This window comes from Lampetra fluviatilis, chromosome 45 (genome assembly GCF_964198595.1).
Source record: "Lampetra fluviatilis chromosome 45, kcLamFluv1.1, whole genome shotgun sequence".
Lineage (NCBI taxonomy): Eukaryota > Metazoa > Chordata > Hyperoartia > Petromyzontiformes > Petromyzontidae > Lampetra > Lampetra fluviatilis.
This window is the reverse complement of record NC_136319.1, coordinates 5,707,288-5,726,717: the sequence shown is the minus strand read 5'-3', so window position 1 is coordinate 5,726,717 and position 19,430 is coordinate 5,707,288. Positions and strand designations below refer to the sequence as shown.

The 19,430-nt window shown below is 44.2% G+C and overlaps 1 protein-coding gene across 1 annotated transcript; it reads left to right on the top strand.

Moving 5' to 3' along the window:
• The first annotated feature begins 6,918 nt into the window (after positions 1-6,918).
• On the top strand, positions 6,919-18,986 carry LOC144947488 (zinc-binding protein A33-like). The gene is made up of 6 exons (XM_078876714.1): positions 6,919-7,707; positions 7,995-8,090; positions 11,802-12,035; positions 12,804-12,826; positions 14,867-14,970; positions 18,436-18,986. The coding sequence occupies exons 1-6, from the start codon at positions 7,150-7,152 to the stop codon at positions 18,984-18,986; spliced, it is 1,566 nt and encodes a 521-aa protein (XP_078732840.1). The 5' UTR covers positions 6,919-7,149.
• Positions 18,987-19,430: the final 444 nt, after the last annotated feature.

Here is a 19,430-nt window from a genome sequence, read left to right as displayed (position 1 = left end):
ACACATGCCTTTAAACTTCCATAAAACGATTTACTACGTGTGAATTTGCACGTAACAATATTTGTGTGCATTTTGGTTTCTTCGTGTGTCTATGAGAGTGTAACTCATACCACTAAGTAGCTATGTGATTTTGTGTTTATATTAATATTTTTGAATGAGTTGTAAATGCGTCAGTATTGTATCTAAATGAAAGAGAGTGACTCACACTAATGAGTAGCTATGTCAGGGTGTGTTTATATTTACTATCTGGGGGGCCGTTACCCGGACCCAAGCAATGAGGTTGTCTATAACATGACACATCACACTATCTACTGTGTACAGCTCAGATATAGTACACGTGTGTGTAATGTTGCTACAAACCCTCACCATGTACTATAGCTGAGTTATAGACAGTGCATAGTGTGATGTGTAATGTTGTTACATACCCAAACCTGTTAACCCATACGGGTTTACCCGTATTCTTCTACAGGGAAATTGAGTAAAAACATTTTGTTTGTCTATTTTTTTGTGTTTCTCCCTTGTGATGGGACTTTGTAGGATGAACGCTGAGATTTATAAGGGACGCGGGGTGACCGATCTCGTCTGGATCGGTCCGTAATAAAGTAGGGCACTGATAAGGGGTTGACAGCTCTGCATACCCACACCATGTGCTAGATCTGAGCTGTAAACAGTCAACGGCGAGGTTATTCTTCTTGGTTCTTTCGGTAAAGTCACGTAGAATGGAAATAATAAAATAATAATAAAAAACATTATAAAATAATTCTCACGACGTTTCGGCCACAACGCAAGCAGCCGTCCTCAGGTGGAGAACAGGTTTGTCGAGGAGACAGACCTGACCAAGAAGATGAATCCCTGCAGTCACGAAAGCTTTAAGGCGAGGTCATTGTGAGAATATGATGCGAAGTAAACTCTTTGGTTCTTTCGGTAAAGTCACGTAGAATGGAAATAATAAAAATAAAACAGAATAAATAATTCTCACGACGTTTCGGCCACAACGCAAGCAGCCGTCTTCAGGTGGAGAACAGGTCTGTCGAGGAGACAGACCTGACCAAGAAGATGAATCCCTGCAGTCACGAAAGCTTCAAGGCGAGGTTATTGTGAGAAAATTATGAGAAGTAAACTCCTTGCTTCTTTCAATAAAGTCACGTAGATATTTTTACCGAAACAACCAAAGAGTATGGAGTGCTGCAGTCACGAAAGCTTCAAATCAAGAATTACGTCGTCAAAGTAAAAAAATCACATCTGCGATAAAATCACGCGTAGTGAATTGAAAGAGACATTGATGAGGCGTCAACCATTAATGTTGTACAACAACAACAGCAGCAGCTGCTGTGCGTCAACGAGCTGCACCACCCGCACGCCGTTCGCCACAACGCGCTACAGACGCAGTCCATGGCGACACGGAGCCAAGGCGAAGTCGCCGCTGCACTCCGACAACAAAGAAAGCGGTGGATAAAGCAAAGCACTTTGTGGCAATCACCCGAATGTCAACAAGACGCAGGGAACTACTAACTTTTATATTTATATATACTGTAGATGTCCATAATGCAGGTTGTTTGGGTTAGATGGTTAACCGCCATTAAAACTGTATAATGGGTATTGGTCGCGAAAGCTTTACGTGTTAAACTACTGTTAGGTGTTCTAGATTTGAAGCTTTCGTGACTGCAAGGATTCATATTCTTAGGTTTTTTTGGTAAAGTCACGTAGGTAAAAAATTTAAATTAATAAAAGTAAAATAAAAAATAAAATAAAAATCACGACGTTTCGGAGGCAAGACGGAAGCTTGTGTTGCCTCCGAAACGTCGTGATTTTTATTTTATTTTTATTTTACTTTTATTAATTTTTATTTAGAATTTTTACCTACGTGACTTTACCGAAAAAACCTAAGAATACTGTTAGGTGTGTTATGGTGATGTGTTAACTTTCCTTGTACTTGCGCTACTATCATGTTTGTGTACTGTTTGATGTTGTAACGTTCTTACCCCGTGCTCCTACTGGACATCCGTTAAAAAGAGCTTTACAGGTCATCGGATTCCTCCTGCAGTATAAATATTTCGATTCTGATGTACTTCAGTTCAAAGATGCCAAATTAACATCTGTGATAATAACAAATCGCGTTACCGGTGTCTGCTTTGATCCACATTGCTCACCGTAGGTTTTGGGCTGTTCGGAATGTACCACTCACTCAGCAGAGGTGGGGGGGGTAGCAACAATTTCGCATTAACTTTTACTTTGAAACATAAATACACAAAGCAAGTCACAGCATGATAAAATCACTGTAACCGTTAATATACAATGATTAACAAATTACAATTTGAATCGACGGAATTTGGTAAAGTTTTAGTCGTAAAATTGTGAAATAATGGAATAGAATCACCCCTGTGGTTGGTAATGGTTTCTCTCTCCGTGGGTCATCGCAAGACAAATTATTGTATTCAATTGTAACTCAACTTTAAAACATGTTTTGAGATGTTATTGTATTTAAACTTTTAAATATAGAAACACTTTCTTTCGTGTAAACATCCCCGATTGTAAATGTTGTTTGGGCCAATTAACAGGCAGGAAATAATGAGCGCTCGCGTGACACACGCTGGTACTTGTTAAAGCCAAGGGCGCGAATCTACAGGTACATCTAGACAGGTTTGTATGTTTGTGTGATGCGGGGCTTGTTTTTACATTACTTAAACATCTGAGCACATTCCATGGGGTGCCTCGTGAGGTTTGTAACCCCGTGTAAAGTAATTTTACATCCTTGTTTCTTGTCTGTGCGAGCCCTGATACAAATACTTACCACTCACCATCTACACACGACAAACCAGCCGATACTCACAAACATTACTCACCATCTCATATGCACGCACACACTACTCACCACTCACCATACACACACATTACTCACCACTCAACATCCACACACACTACTCGACGGAATTTGGTAAAGTTTTAGTCGTAAAATTGTGAAATAATGGAATAGAATCACCCCTGTGGTTGGTAATGGTTTCTCTCTCCGTGGGTCATCGCAAGACAAATTATTGTATTCAATTGTAATTCAACTTTAAAACATGTTTTGAGATGTTATTGTATTTAAACTTTTAAATATAGAAACACTTTCTTTCGTGTAAACATCCCCGATTGTAAATGTTGTTTGGGCCACTCACCATCCACACACCACTCACCATCCACACACCACTCACCATCTACACACACTACTCACCATCTCATAAGCACACACACTACTCACCACTCACCATCCACACACACTATTCACCACTCACCATCCACACACACTACTCACCATCCACACACATTACTCACCACTCACCATATACATACACATTACTCACCACTCACCATCCACACACACTACTCACCACTCACCATCCACACACTACTCACCATCCACACACACTACTCACCATCCACACACACTACTCACCAGCCGCCATTAAGGGGGAACATCTCACCCAGGAATAAACCCGTTTCGCAGATATTCTGATGGAGATAATGAGACCAAGTAAGAACTGAAAAGTGTAAAAACAAATCCTTGCAGAAGGAAGAGGCAATGACACGAACGAGATAAAGGCAGCTCCAACCAACTCGCCTTCGACTTAAATGGACTTGCTCCTCGCTACATTCATGATCTCCACTAAAGCCGTCTCTGTTTAAAATGGCTTTCTCCCTTTAGTGATGTTCAAATATCCTTCTCACTTCTTTCATTGGGTGATGTTCACTATTTTTTACATTACCATGCATAGCACTCCGAGAGCAAGTGTTTAAGGGCACTTAGTAAATGTACATTTTAACTATTAAATTACCAATACTAAATTATTAATCAGTATGACTTTATTTGATTATTAAAATATTCTTATTTAATTATTATCAAAGTATTACAATATAATTACATAATCATTATTTTATTGTTATTTAAGTGTCAGTAGGAAACGTATTGAATTATTAAGTTAATAATAGATACAAATGTAAAAGAAAAATCGCTAAATCATTTTTCATTATAAATTCACACTTTAAATATAATTATTAAATAATAATGAAAAATGTGTACACATGTTAATTATTATATTACCATTACTGAATGATTATGTAATCAGTAGGAAGTATTATTTAATTATTAAATACTATTCTTTAATTATTAGCGTCAAAGTGTTATAGCACAGCCATTTATTTATTATTTAATTATTGTTTAGGTGCCAGTATTTCACAGTTATTTAATTATAATTAAGTTAATACATACAAAATTGCTAAATCATTATTTTATTATTATCCATTTCCAATTACATAATAATTAAATTATTATAATAACATAATAAAACTATACTACTCAAATTATTATTATTTGACGGTCACGCCAGTTGGTTCAGGGCACGGGGTCGGCAACCTGCAGCTCCGTAGCAGCGTGCGGCTCTTTGAGGGACGGCTGCTTCGTGAGACGTTTTTATTTATCACGCACCACCACCACCACCGTCTCTCGTACTCACACCACGTTCTTATTTATCAAGGACCACCACCAGCACCGTCTCTCGTACTCACACCACGTTCTTATTTATCAAGGACCACCACCACCACCGTCTCTCGTACTCAAACCACGTTCTTATTTATCAAGGACCACCACCACCATCTCTCGTACTCACACCACGTTGCATTGCGGCTCTTGAAATATTAACTTACCGAATTGTAAAAAATAAGAAAAAATGTCTCTCCTTGTTGTTTTGGTTTCTGAACCCCCTGGTTTAGGGGAATCTTTTTTTGTTAAACCTTGAATACGAACTGACAGCTGTGTGGTTTGCTGGGCAAAACGCACAGCCTCACCCTAGCGGGAATGTTTTTATTATTATTACACGCTTTTATTTAACTCACTCTGTTGTTGTCGTATCCTCAAATCTTGTAACTCAATTTTAACCCACTTCCCAATGTGGTATCGTCTACAAACTTTGTATACTTATGTCATTCTGATGACAATACTATATTCTATATGAAAAGTATTTTTAAACATTTTTTTATATGTTTTGTTTTGGCTTGGGTCTAATTGTCCACGCTCAACTAACGTTGGCTGTAAATCACCACGGTCCCTTACGTTATGGCAAGCTTCGGGGCCACTTCCTGGAGTCGTTGAGTTCTGCCATTCAGAGTATGGTACATTTCATTAAAGCGTGTTTAAAAAAGTATTTTTAAATATTACTTATTTTGTTTACGTGACAAACCTTACTCATTGGTTGTGTCAAGTGGTGGCGGGTTTAACGACACTTTTATATTTACGCGATCTACCCCAAAAACACGTTTTATGGATAATATTGATCGCGATAGCCTACTTATAATTTTAAATCTTTAATAAAAATTTACACGGTGAGGTTTACAGTGGAAAAACACAGCCTCACCCAAGCGGGTGTAACCAGTCTATAGGACAAACCATCACTGTTTTCATGGTTACCGTGGGGTTTTTGTAAAAAATATATCAATTGCGACTCTTTAACCTTGACACTGTGTGTGTGAATGTGACGCCACGTCTACGCAGGTGAGTACGGGCTGCCGCGTGCAACATTCCAGGGCGCGTCTCGTGGTGTTTATAATTTAGCTGCAGGTGAAGTCAGCTCGTTTCCTTGTTCGTTGTCGCTGCTCTGTGATTTTTTTACATCTCGCTGCGGTGGCTGAAAGATGTTAACTACCTCGCCCGGTGTACAGGAGGTCGTGGGATCAATCCCGGCCCTGACGCCTGTATATGCACTTGGAGTTTGCTTGTCTCTCTCACCGTGGTGGCTTGAATTTGTCTCCGGTCCTCCAATTTTTCCCTCCACACTTAGAAACATTCGTTTAGAGTGTTTGTCTGCTATAAATGTCCGCATAATAAGCCACGTCGTTGAGCTATCATTTGTGGCCAGGTCGCTTCTGAAAATAGCTATAAACCTCAGTGGGCCTTACCTGGTAAAATAAAAATAGTTTTTTTATAGAATCGTCTAAACTCAGCGATTCCAGGATGTAAAATCTTAACATTAACAATAGGTGATGAATATATATTTGTTAGGTTATTAAGATTTAAATCCTCGATTTTTTACGCATAATAGGAAAATGGACGGTGAAAGTCATATAATGAGCTTAAATGAACTACGATGTTTGTTTAGCCAGGGGCTGTTCGCTGTGGTAATGCGTGAGGCCACCCACCCAGTGACCCAACCACTCAACCGCACGCCCCTCCCAGCCACCCTTCCTCCAGCCCTCCCTCATCACCTGCTCGCCCACCCTTCACGCCATCCTCCTGCCCATCTGTCTCCCCTTTCACCAAATAAACCCCCCCCCCCACTTACTCACTCAACCACCACCACCACCCACTCGCACCTTCGATTAGCACGAGTGGCTATGTATGCTGCGAAATAAGTTCAAGATACACTCACCCACCCACTCACATACCTCCGATTAGCACGGTTGACTACGTATGGTGTGAAAGAAGTTCAACATACATACAACCACCGTCCACCCAGAATAAAACGGTGTCGTAGGAATAAAAAACAAAAACATATTTGACACATGAACAGAGGACGCACAAAGCCAGTTGTTAAAATATTAGCTGATAAAGATGTTAGACGATTACAGACTGTGAAGCTTAAACAAACAGGCCTTGCAAGAAAAAAATGGATAAAGACACGGAAAAAAAACACGTTAACCTTTACATCAGAATGTTTGCACAAGGTGCGGTTCCATTGTAAAATACACACAGCCTGACCCGAGCCGGTCAATCAGCTTGTGGGACAAACCATTATTGCTGTGTCCCGGGTTGCTGCTGCTGGGTTTTGTTTGTACAAATAGTATATCACTTGAGACCGGTCAAAGCTATGTATGTTTAACTTCTTCCACACTGCACATAGCCAACAGTGCTAATTCGAAGTGCAGGGGAAGGACAACAAACTAAACACAAAAATCAGTTTTAGCTATTACACAGTGCGTGACTGTAACGCCACGTCTACACAGGTGAGCCCAGCCGCCGTGTGGAACATTCCAGGGCGTGTCTCGAGGTATTTATAACTTAACTGCAGGTGAAGTCAGTTCATTTCCTTGTTCGTCTCCACTGTGTGAGCTGCTGCTGCTGCGATAGCTCCTCTGTGAGCCGCGGCGAGCGACTGAGTCCGAGTGAAGCCATGGGCCATGGCGAGCGCGTCTCCCAGTGATTGTGTCGACAGTGAGCTGAGCTGCCCCATCTGCCTGGGCACGTTTGACTGTCCCTCCACGCTGAGCTGCGGACACTCGTTCTGCCTCCGGTGTCTGGACGGTGCCTGGGAGAGAGCGAGCAGCTTCAGCTGCCCGCAGTGCCGAGCGGCCTTCCGTGAGCGACCCCAGCTGAAGAGGAACGTGGCACTCGCCAACCTGGTGGAGCAGCTCAGAGTTGGAGAGAGGATGGCTGGAGTTGTCTTCTGTGACGGCTGTGATGATGGGGAGACTCCTGCAGTGAAGACCTGCCTCAGGTGTGAGACTTCCTCCTGTGAATCCCACCTGAAGCCTCACCTTAAAAACCCCAAGTTTAAAGACCATGTCCTAGTGGCTCCCATTGTTAATGTGGAGGAACGGAGATGCAAGAAGCATGAAGATCCCTACCAGTTCTACTGCAAGCAGGACGGCGGCCTGGTCTGCACGGTCTGCTCCATCACTTGTGCACACAAACGACATGATGTCATCGCACTGGAAGATGAGCACAAGACACGGAAGGTGAAGTGCTTTATGGGGCGCATGGAAGCCACTCAAACGATACCAGAACACACATTGATAAAAGCTGTCACTGGGCAAACAACATTTGATGTTACTCATCACCCTGGGCTTATTTTTTATCCGCTGTGTCTTGCCTTTCAGACTGTCCAGTCAGTAGAGGTTGACTTGCTTGCCTATTTTCTATTGGGCTTTTCATGGCCATCACTGTGGAGGGCTCTGTGTGGAGTGGGCGAGAGAGGGGGTCGCTCAGGGAGTGGAGTCTCCTCTGGTGACTTCGTCTCTTACAGAGTGGAGTCGGAGCGGAGACGCGATCGGTGGAGGAGAAGAGGAAGAAGGCGGAGGCATCCGTGGGACGGATGAAGGCCGCTCGCAAGGCCGTGCAGGTACCACGCATGGGCTTTGTTATCTTGTGACCTTTACCATGCGTGGAGTCTGTGACTCTCTCCCTGTGAGGACAACTCTGTAGATTAAAGTGAACTTTGTTAGTATTGAGTCAGTGTGTAATAACTGTGCAGGATATGCATTATTATCGCTAGGGGTGCTTGAAATATAAATTAGAAAAAACATTCAACGTTTTCCCTTCAAGCGGGCCATACAGACTCAGGGCTATGCTCTCTCGGGTCCTCCGCTACGGGACCTAGGGGAGGCTAAGCTGACCCGACCTAGCCAAGGTACGGGTCTCACCACTGGTCCACTACAACCCGGCTCTTACAAGAGCCTCGGTTGAGGGTCCCAGGGTGCTGGCCTAGTCTTCAAGTCTTCAGACGTCTTCGGGTCTTGAGTGGACGAACACTGCCGGTCCCGTTGAGAGGACCGGCTTTTATACACCAGTTGGGGATACCTCGCCCCGAGCCTCTCCTTCCCTCGAACCTTCCAGAGGGTCCTGGAGTGGGCCTGTAGGCTCCACGGACACTACGGGGCTGGAGGGGCTGTGAGCGTGCAGCGTGAGTGTGTAGTGTGAGCCGTAGTAACCACATGTGTCAAGTGGAGTGTGTAGTGTGAGAAGTAGTGACCACACGTGTCAAGTGGAGTGTGTAGTGTGAGAAATAGTGACTACACGTGTTATCGTGAGACGACAATGTTTAATAAAAAGTGTGCTACCCGTCAAGTGGTTTCCTGCCGTCATTCCGAATACTTCATATGTAAAAAAAAAGTTCATATCTCGTGAGACTGACAGCACTTCGCAGGTTAACTCGAATGACTTGAAATGAGTGAGATAAATTAACGCAGTATAGAGCAACGACTACATTGAATTAGAAACTATTAATTAAACGAGTGAAGATGAAATTACAGGAAATCGGCTGTTAAATGCTAGAATGAACACAAGAGACACTACTTCAAGAGAGTACAGGGAATGCTGGAAAACAAGTTTGCTCTATTTCGATTTAAAGCTTTCGTGACTGCAGGGATTCATCTTCTTGGGTCTTTCGGTAAAGTTACGTAGAAGGGAAGTAATAAAATAATAAAAATAAATATAAAATATTATTAATTCTAGATTTGAAGCTTTCGTGACTGCAAGGATTCATATTCTTAGGTTTTTTTCGGTAAAGTCACGTAGGTAAAACATTAAAATTAAAAAAAGTAAAATAAAATAAAAATAAAAATCACGACGTTTCGGAGGCAACACAAGCTTCCGTCTTCAGGTGGAACCGTCACAGCCACGACAGCTGTATCAAGTAAATGAGAGATTACAAGAGATACCACTCCGTATACGGAGTGGTATCTCTTGTAATCTCTCATTTACCTACGTGACTTTACCGAAAAAAACCTAAGAATATGAATATATTATTATATTATTTTATTATATTATTTTATTATTTTATTATGTTTTATTTTTATTATTTTATTACTTCCCTTCTACATGACTTTACCAAAAGAACCAAGAAGAAGTTTGCTCTAATTACACACACCCAACGCTCAATCAGATGTAATACGAGGATTCACCGACGGTCGCCGATCGGTGGGATAGGCTCCGCCGCTTCAGCCATCAGCCAATTAGATGGATGCGCCAAGTTCAAGGGTGGAGCTCAAGGGTTCTTGTGGGTAACCATCCAGAAGGTTCGTAAGGGGGCGTGGCTATAGGCGAGGCTTGTTGACGTAGGTGAAGGGTTATAAGGGGAAGCAGGAAGGAGAGTCAGTGTGTGGAGTCGAGAGGCGAGACCATGTCTCACACCTCCAGCACGCCAGCGGCCACGTGGCGAGCCAGAGGCTGTCTCCTTGCGCGCCATTTGCCAGTGGCACGCGGGAGGAAGGGGGAGCGTGAGCGAGCTGTACGCGGAGCGACAACATCTAACGCGAGGAACGAGAGTGGAGCGGTGTCAGTGTGAAGAGAATGTGGAGCTGTCCGGCCGACGAGAAATAAATAATAATGAAGACATGAACTACAGATCGTCGTCGAAGTAGCATTAGCTTGCTTGAGCTATAGCTAATGTACTGCCCTTAGTTTATAGGAAAGGATCCTTTCGTAGTGGTCCTAGTTAGATGCGAAATTTTATAATACACAACGCAAACAATCATTAGACTCGTTGTGGAGAATATAACTATAAAAATAAAATAAACAGACATAATTTCCTTACACATCTGTCTCTCCAACGAATACATGAATTCATAAACCTTACATCAGCTCCACAGTCTTCTGGGAGTGCATCATTTTAGTAGTATTGATTCTATCGAGGAAACACTGGACTGGTTTAAACATCAAATAATTATTTGTCTAAGATCCATATCATAGAGGGTCCTTGTCTATAACACCTAGCAGTTCACCTGCGTTAATTCAAGCGAGCCTGACTGCTCATGATACACTGCATGCCAAAACCGGTCCAGAGTTTGCTGCACTGAATGAATACAGTTATGCTAGAATTATACAATCCCAAAAGGCCACCAGGCCAATATATTACGTTCAAAATACTTTTATTGTTGATGTGGAGAGACAGATCTATGTGGATGGTGACTTGTGCTTATCTATTTTGTAAGTAATCTACAGATCCTCACCAATACACTTCTGGACGAAGACTTCCCCACATTGTGTTGATCATTGAGGCTAGTTGGCCATACTTAGTTATGCGGGTCAGTGCGCGTTGCTGAAGGTAAAATCCAGAACTGGTTCACATCACACTCATCACGCAGCTCTCTAATAAATTTGGAGGGTGGGGAGGACGCCCAGCCGAGGCTGAGAGGCAAGGGCATTCCAGTAACGTGAGTAGGAGCAGCCTGGAAGGACGTGTCACCAATCCTCGTTTTAATAATTGATTTCATTTTTAAGAATAGAGATATACTTTTTAATCTGCGACTAGGAATTTGCGGAATTAGGAGGTGCTTACATATGTAACGACTCCAGTGATCTTGTGATTATCTTTATCGAAGACACGTTCACTTGACAGGCGAAGACCCCGACTCCAACAGCAGCCTCGAGCCTCTCCTCTCGACCCCTTTTATGCCCAGCATGGCCATCCCTTGACCCTTGGCCACGACCCTTCTCTAGAACCTTCTGAATGGCTCTCGGCCCCTGATCCGCACCTGCTCCCTTCTATCACTTGGCCACAGCCCCTATTCTCGATCCTTGTCGTAGAACCAGATCCTTCCCCCGTCCGTCACTTAACCTGTCATTATCCCCTGTGGTCCCTAGTCTCTTCCCATACTAATTCCCCTGTCATTACCCCATTGTGACCGCTAGTCCTCTGTACTGTCTTTACACCTATTTGTCAGTTTTGTTCAAAAGAACGTTAACGATGAAGGTATCCAGGGGGACAAATTAAAGGTGACACAGAGGATGTAATCATGCATTGATATGGAGGCATCAAGGTCAAAGTGGGCGGCCAGGTGGTAAAATGGAACGAGAGGCTAGGCGGTCGATGATTACACTGGCATCAAAGATGGAAGGATGGTGGCTTGGACTATATAATTACTGGCCAAATTATCAATGTGAAGGACGAGATAACACCTAGATACTTAAAGTTATTGACCTGTTAAGTGGGAGCTCAACGACAATGTCGAGGCAGGGAAATCTAGGTTTGAAATATACAAAAAACAATGTGACTTTGGTCTTCACAGCATGGTATATGAATTGATAGAATCTATCACATGCCCCTTTGCAGGATTCCATGGTCCAGACCAAGGCTCGCATCTCATGCGAGTTCACCCATATGAGGGCGATGCTGGATGAAGACGAGAGGGCAGCTCTGGACCGCGTGGACGTGAAGGGGCGTGAGCTCCTGTCCCAGATCAAGGAGAACATCGCTCATTACGAGCGCGAGATTAGTGACCTCCAGGCAGCAGCCACGCGCCTGCGCGCTCTGCAGGAGGAGAGGGACTCGCTCACGTTCCTGCAGGTAGAGCGCTCACGGAGCCAGGGCAAGTGCCCCAGTTCGCTTATATTCGTTGCATTCTGAAATTAAATGAGGAATCAAGTCCACTGACGTGGATTTGCATATTCTGATAAAAATATAAATTACTGTTAAAATTCCAATTCATAAATAAACGATTAACACGCAAATCCCTCGAGTTAATCGGTTGGTAATGTCTGCAGATGTTGGTATTTAAAATTGTAACCGCATGGTCCTGTAATGTACAACAGATTGAGACTTCTTCACACTACATTTTAATTATTGATGTAACCAAATGTAGACCAACCATCAGTCATGCTGACAATAGAAGTGCTTTTAACTCTAAGAAATACAGGGGGCTTTGTTTTTCAGCACTGACTGTTGATGAGACCAATGTGGAGATTGCCTGCTTCAAAAAATGTTCACCATGTTAAACTATCGACTCTGCTAACGCGATTCTCTGGGTGTAATTCACCCTCACAGTGCGTACTTATTTTGAATGTTGGTTCACAATCACTGCGAATCGACATCGAATGCTACGGACGCCTCTTCCTGTGACATTGGGTACCGAGTGGCAACGATTTGAGAGGCCACACCTTGCTGATGAGAACCATCGAGTCCGAACGACTCCACGGCTTTGTCTTCTTTACAACCTACAACACTGGAATATGCGAATGGCTGAGCGCAGCCCAGCTCATTGCGTCTATGAATCACCATGTGGTTAACGTGGCTGGAGGTGAACTGACTCACACCCTCTGTGTCTGACTCCTGCAGGTTCACCTAAAGGAGACAAACCGGTATGGACTCATAAAGTCACACAAATTAACACATGGGGTGGCGCCATGTGTGGGACATGGGCTGCGTGATGATGATGTGTGTAATGATGATGTGTGGTAGGATCCTGTGAGTGATGGTGTATGTTGATGCTGTGTGATGATGTTGTGCGTGATGATGATGTGTGGTATGATCCTGTGTGAAATTATACTGTATTATGGGACCTTTTTACCTGTATCATAGTGTAGTGGCTGACTCAGAGACACTAAGAGTAGGAGGCACTCTATTTATTAAACGGCCTTAACAGTTCACACTTGGTAACTACGATTATGCCTCGGCAAGGTAAGGTAAAAGTTAAAAGGTAAAAACAACGAGCCTATTTTTACCCTACCTTTTACCTTACCACAATACAATCACTCTACCCTACCTTTAACCCTTAGCAGGTAAGGTAAAAGGTAAAAAGCAACGAGCCTACCTTTTACCCTTACCCCATATAAATTACCCGATTACAGGGTAATTACTAGGGTACTACACATGAACAAGGTTCATAACGGTAAATGCTAGGTAGAGCGCTTTATTCATATAGAATACTCTCGATGATTCCAATTTTACACGTTTTTTTTTAACTCACTGTCTGTTGTCGTTGTTGTCATTGTTGTCGTTGTCGTCGTTGTATCCTCAAATCTTGTAACTAAATTTTTACCCACTTCCTAATGTGGTATCGACTGCAAACTTGGTATACTTATGTCATACTGATGACAACACTATATTCTATCATAAAATCATTTTTTATATGTTATGTTTCGGCTTGGCTCTAATTGTCCACGCTCAACTGACGTCTGTAAATCACCATGGCCCCTTACGTTATGGCAAACTTCGGGGCCACTTCCTGGAGTCGTGGAGTTCTGCCATTACGAGTACATTTCATAAAAGCGTGGTTTTAATAAAGTTTGTTTTAATATTACTTATTAAATGGAGGCCACGGACTGCGCCACGGAGCTTTTAGCGGTAAACAAGGTACCGTATTTACCGGGTAATACTTTGCGCTACCTTTACCCTACTGGGTACTTCTTCCAAGCTACCTTTACCCTACCCTTTACCTTACCCCTTGGCATGTCGACACCTTTACCGTTTTACCCGGTAAAAAGGGTAAAGTACCTTACCTTGCTGAGGCCTAACTACGATTCCCAGTCAGGACAGCTGGTAGACTGCCTGACTGGCGACGCTGAGATGGTGAAGACGGAGACGAAGATGAAGACTCCAGCAGCAGCACGACAGAATCCCACTCTACACGACAGCCCCGAGGTCCCCTCCTGGGGCCCCTCTTATACTGCCAGCGTGGCCTGGCTCCGCCGTGGCCACGCCCCCCTTCGGGAACCTACTAGCAGGTTCTCAATGTGTCCCTTTCGTGACCCTTCCCCTACATCCATCTCTGATCTATCACGTGACCTGCGGTCAGTCAGGAATTCTGTAAGCTGCAGATCCCCTTCTCTGCCAGCAGCCAGCTCTAAGCTATGTGACCGATTCTATGTCACTACAATAGTATGAAAAGTAAGAATAGGTTTACCCTTTCTGGAAATAAAACAGGTGTTAGGATGTTCAAACAGCAATAGATACCTTTGGCAAGGAATCAAGGCTACATTAAACCACATGTACTTGTGATGAACCTGCAAACAAACATGCTCACTGTTCGCCTTTCGCGTTCTCTGGTCTGACACTGGTGAGACTAGGCCATAAAGAAGGCTGTCTCTGTTCTAGGCCAATCAGTTTCAAAGACATTGCATCATATATAATTATCAGAGAATGTTTGCATGTTCACGATAAGTGTGTGTGGTTAATGCAGATTGTATTCCTTACAAAATATATCAATTTGGTGTTTGAACATCAGAGCACCTAGTTTATTGCCAGAAAGGGCAAAACCTATTCTTATTTTTCAAAAGATGATGCTGGGTAAGACACGGGCTGTCTGATGTTGCTGTGAGTGATGATGCTATGATGATGCTGTGTGATAGTGCAGTGTAAGACACGGGCTGTGTGAGTCATTGCTGGTTCTGGTCTCACAGGAGAGACGCTCAGAAGGGATCTCCACCCTCATCTCCCAGTGAAGAAGACATCGCCTCGATCAGCACCCTGCAGGGAGCTGTGGTCAACTTGCTGGCATTCATGTGTGAGTTCCACGGACTCTTGCCACGTGTGCGTCTGTTATTGTGCGTGTAATTGCGCTTGTACATGTATGTTGCAGAGCTGTAGTGTCGTGGTTAGTGCGCTGCACTTCGAACCTGGCGTCCTGAGTGTGAATCCTGCTCTCGGCCACCAACACCAGTGATGGGTTATCTGAACCGGTCCTGGACCTCCCGTAGGTCGACTCTGCCTCAAATGAGTACCTGGTGCGGTGTGTAAACATTACCACTGGGGAGATAAAGTCGGCCTGATGTGGTGCTGGCCACTCACCCCCTTATGTGCCGTGCGGGCCTTTATAGGTGCTTACTAATAGCACTTGCCTCAAAAGTCTGTTGAGGATATACGGGGGTATCGTGTTTTTGTAATAGTGTATAGATCTATGTTGAACTTTGTTCAACATAGATCTCGTTCACACCAACCGTGCTAATCGGAGGTGTATGGATGAGGTGGAGTGAGTACGGATGTCCAGTGAAGATAGGATGGTTTGTGCACTGAGATACAAACATGGCTACCAACAGGCTATTCACGGTCTTGGCTAACATCAGTGGTGAGTGGATTCAGAACCAATTTTGGAGCTCTCCTAGGTCCACTCAGCCTTAATGAGTACCTAGAACGTCTTGTAAAGATAACCACTGCAGACACAAAGGCTGCCTGTAGGATTTGTACGGTTCAATGATAAAGACTATGGCTTTTAGAACGAGATCAAGGTACGTTTAGGAATCGTTTGGTTGATTGTTAATACCCAAGGACCATACGTCCAGACTAAGAAACATTTAGGAGTCTTAGGCTTCATGTTAACAGTTTGATGCACAGAGTCAAACTAATGCACTTTTAGAATTCTTAGGTTTCCCAGTTAATGGCTGATGCTCCCAAAGCCAGACTAAGGCATAACCATGGTCAACCTTTTCTATCAATCACTGTACGTGCACACATAAACATTGCGACTATAATGGATTCAATAGACGATAGCACACACACTAGGGTATGTCACTGTTACATGAGCTCCATTGATATTACACGTGTGTATTATCCAGTGAGGATGATGTTGGCCAAAGTAACCATTGTAGCAGATTAATCAATGACTATAAGTCTTCTCTGTGATGGATGTCATCATCAGACTCGAGCCAGACTCCATCACCGTTGTGATGCGTAAGGTTCATTGCTAATAATGCGTGAAGCTGCCATATCCCTACCAAGGCACAGTAAGGATTATTATGGATTCAATGTTAATACTCGAGGCATACAGCACACGCACGAGTGTAAATGAGTATTACATGAGCTCTATTAACCCTACACGTGTGTATTATTGAATGAGGATGCTGTTTGGGGGGGGACACATCCCCCCCCCAATATTCAAATATGCTCAAAATGTCCCCCCCAAAATATTGCTATAAAATAGATTTTTGTTTCTATGATTGTGGTTATGGTTGTACTATTTTAATCCCAAATCTCTAACATTACATACAATGAAACAAGAAAAGGTAAAAACATAACAGAGAAATGTAATACAATACATTGTAAAAAAAATGCATAAAAGTCCATCCTATGTGTTAGTGAATTTTTGTATATTTTACGCAGGAAATGGCAGGAAATTCGTTCTCAAATTTAGATTTTTTTTATCTCGGGGGGGGGGGGGGGGGAGACCATCAGACCCCCTGGAGGATTTGGTCCCCACCAATATTGATTGACTCCATGGCTACGGCCTTGGCAAACACACACACGAGTGTACATCACTACACTATCACACACACACACGAGTGTACATCATTACACTATCACACACACACACACGAGTGTACATCACTACACTATCACATACACACACACGAGTGTACATCACTACACTATCACACACACACACGAGTGTACATCACTACACTATCACACACACACACACGAGTGTACATCACTACACTATCACACACACACACACGAGTGTACATCACTACACTATCACACACACACGAGTGTACATCACTACACTAACACACACACACACGAGTGTACATCACTACACTATCACACACACGAGTGTTCTTCACTACACTATCACACACACGAGTGTACATCACTACACTATCACACACACACACACACGAGTGTACATCACTACACTATCACACACACGAGTGTACAATACTACACTATCACACACACACGCGAGTGTACATCACTACACAGTGGTGGATCATCTCAACTGGTAATGGGCCTCCCCTGGGTCGACTCAGCCTCGAGTGAGCAGCTGGTGCGTGTGTTAACGTCACCACAGGGGAGACAAAGGCGATCGAGCGTGGTGTTGGCCAACCCCACCCACCTCGTGTGCCGTGCCGTCCTTCACAGGTGCTCACCAAAAGCACTTGCTCCTACAGCCTGTGAAAGGTTACACAGGAGATGTTTGTGTTTGTTGTACACACACAGAGACGCTACGGCGGTGTTGATATCCACGCCGCTGCTACTGCTGTGATCCACTGCCTCCCACGGGCGCTACCGCCATAGCAGGGCTGAACAATTAATCGATTTAAAATCGAAATAGCAATTTGAAACAATGCGATTCCTAGTACTTTCTTATTGGAATTGTTTTAATTTGTATTATTAGAACTTTATTGATTAAACTTAACAATTGTTATATGTTTGATTGTTCTATTTCAATTAATTTTTTTAATAAATACATGTTGGAAGCAAATCATATCTTTTAAGTTCTCATCCTTGCATTACAATATATAGAGTAGTTCATATTTGATGGTATAATGTAGTAATGCTCCATCACATGTTTTAAATCTATTACACAGTTAATATTGAACTGAAGCTTGACTTTAAAAAATTTAATCGCAAATCAAATCGCAACATCTGTCAGAAGAATTGCATTTAGAGATTCTCCCCAAATCGTGTAGCCCTAGCGCACAGAGCGCCCCACCTCCTGGCACCTCGCAAAGCCCCGCAGCGGCTGGGCCTGGGCAGGGCTCGCACGTGCAGACACCACCACCCTGCCTAGCAGGTGCTACAGGCTGCGGGGCCACGTGGCGGGGCAGTCACCACCCTGCCTAGCAGGTGCTACAGGCTGTGGGGCTATGTGGCGGGGCAGCCACCACCCTGCCTAGCAGGTGCTACAGGCTGCGGGGCCACGTGGCGGGGCAGACAAACGCACCGCTGTACTGTATTTTTGTGCTCTCGCCAGCCGCGCCGCCTGCCTTCGCCAATGCGCAGTGACCGGCGTGGTGAAGTATGGTCAAATATCCCACACGACAAGTATGGTGTAGTGAAGCCCTCATCCAGCATTGGATTGACAAAGTGCCCGTTACATGTCATCACACCGATAGCTACGCATTACAACGTTGTATAACAATGCTCATTATGAATTGCTCTATTGGAGTGTACGTGCGTGTCAGTGCACGAGTGCTGTTGTAATAGTTGTGCTGTTGTCACACGGCTACTGTGATTATCGTTACTGCAGATGGACGCTCACCAACTCTCGACCCAAACTCGGCCCACAACGACCTCCAGATTTCCTCGGATCTCAGGACGGTGGCGTGGACCGCTGTCTCCCAGGGTCGCCCCGATCACCCACACCGGTTTGATGGCTATACACAAGCCCTGTGCTCCCAGAGCTTCTCGTCGGGTCAGCACTACTGGGAGGTGGACGTGGGGGGTGTGGCGGGGGATTGTGAGGTTGGAGTCGCGTACGGGAAGATCGCTCGGAAAGGGAGTGGTAAAGAGTTATGGCTGGGACAGAACGACTCATCCTGGGTTTTATATAAAGATAACAACTGCTGCTACGTGATTCATGGTGATGTATTGACCTCAGTGCCGTTGAGGGATCCTCCCCGGAGAGTCGGGTGTCACCTGCACTGGGAGGCGGGGCTGCTGTCGTTTTACTGCGCTGACTCCATGAAGCTGCTTTACTCCATTCACCACTCGTTTAGTCAACCGCTCTACCCCGCACTGTATGTGTATGGTAATGAAGGTGACTCAGTGAGAATTGTGGATCTGAGTCGTGCGTCCTGAGAGCACGGAGTGTGAGCAGCGCAGAGAAACGTGCACAACGCACAGACTCACGCACACAATGACACAGATCCCCCGTGTAGCCTTAACAGACTGTTGGGGCAAGTGCTAGTAGCGAGCACCTATGAAGGCCGGCACGGCACTCGATGGGGTGGGTGGCCAACAATACGCCCGACCGCCTTTATATCCCCAAGGTTGATGTTTACACACCGTACCAGGAACTCATTTTTCAGGCTGAGTCGACCTAGGGGAGGCCAATGACCGGTTCACCAACACCAGTGACGATTATCGGAATCGGTCCACGATCTTCCCTAGGTCGACTGAGCCTCAAATAAGTACCTTCTGCGATGTTCAAACATCGCCACTAGGGAGACAAAAGCGGGTCTCTCCCAGGCTGGCCTTTATAGGTGCTACTCACTAACAGCATTTGATACAATAGTTTTTAAG

Coding starts and splice junctions, on each gene's coding strand:
- LOC144947488 (XM_078876714.1), top strand. CDS start 7,150: ATGGCGAGCGCGTCTCCCAGTGATTGTGTCGACAGTGAGCTGAGCTGC. Junction 12,827..14,866: donor CACCTAAAGGAGACAAACCG/GTATGGACTCAT, acceptor CTGGTCTCACAG/GAGAGACGCTCAGAAGGGAT. Junction 14,971..18,435: donor CAACTTGCTGGCATTCATGT/GTGAGTTCCACG, acceptor TCGTTACTGCAG/ATGGACGCTCACCAACTCTC.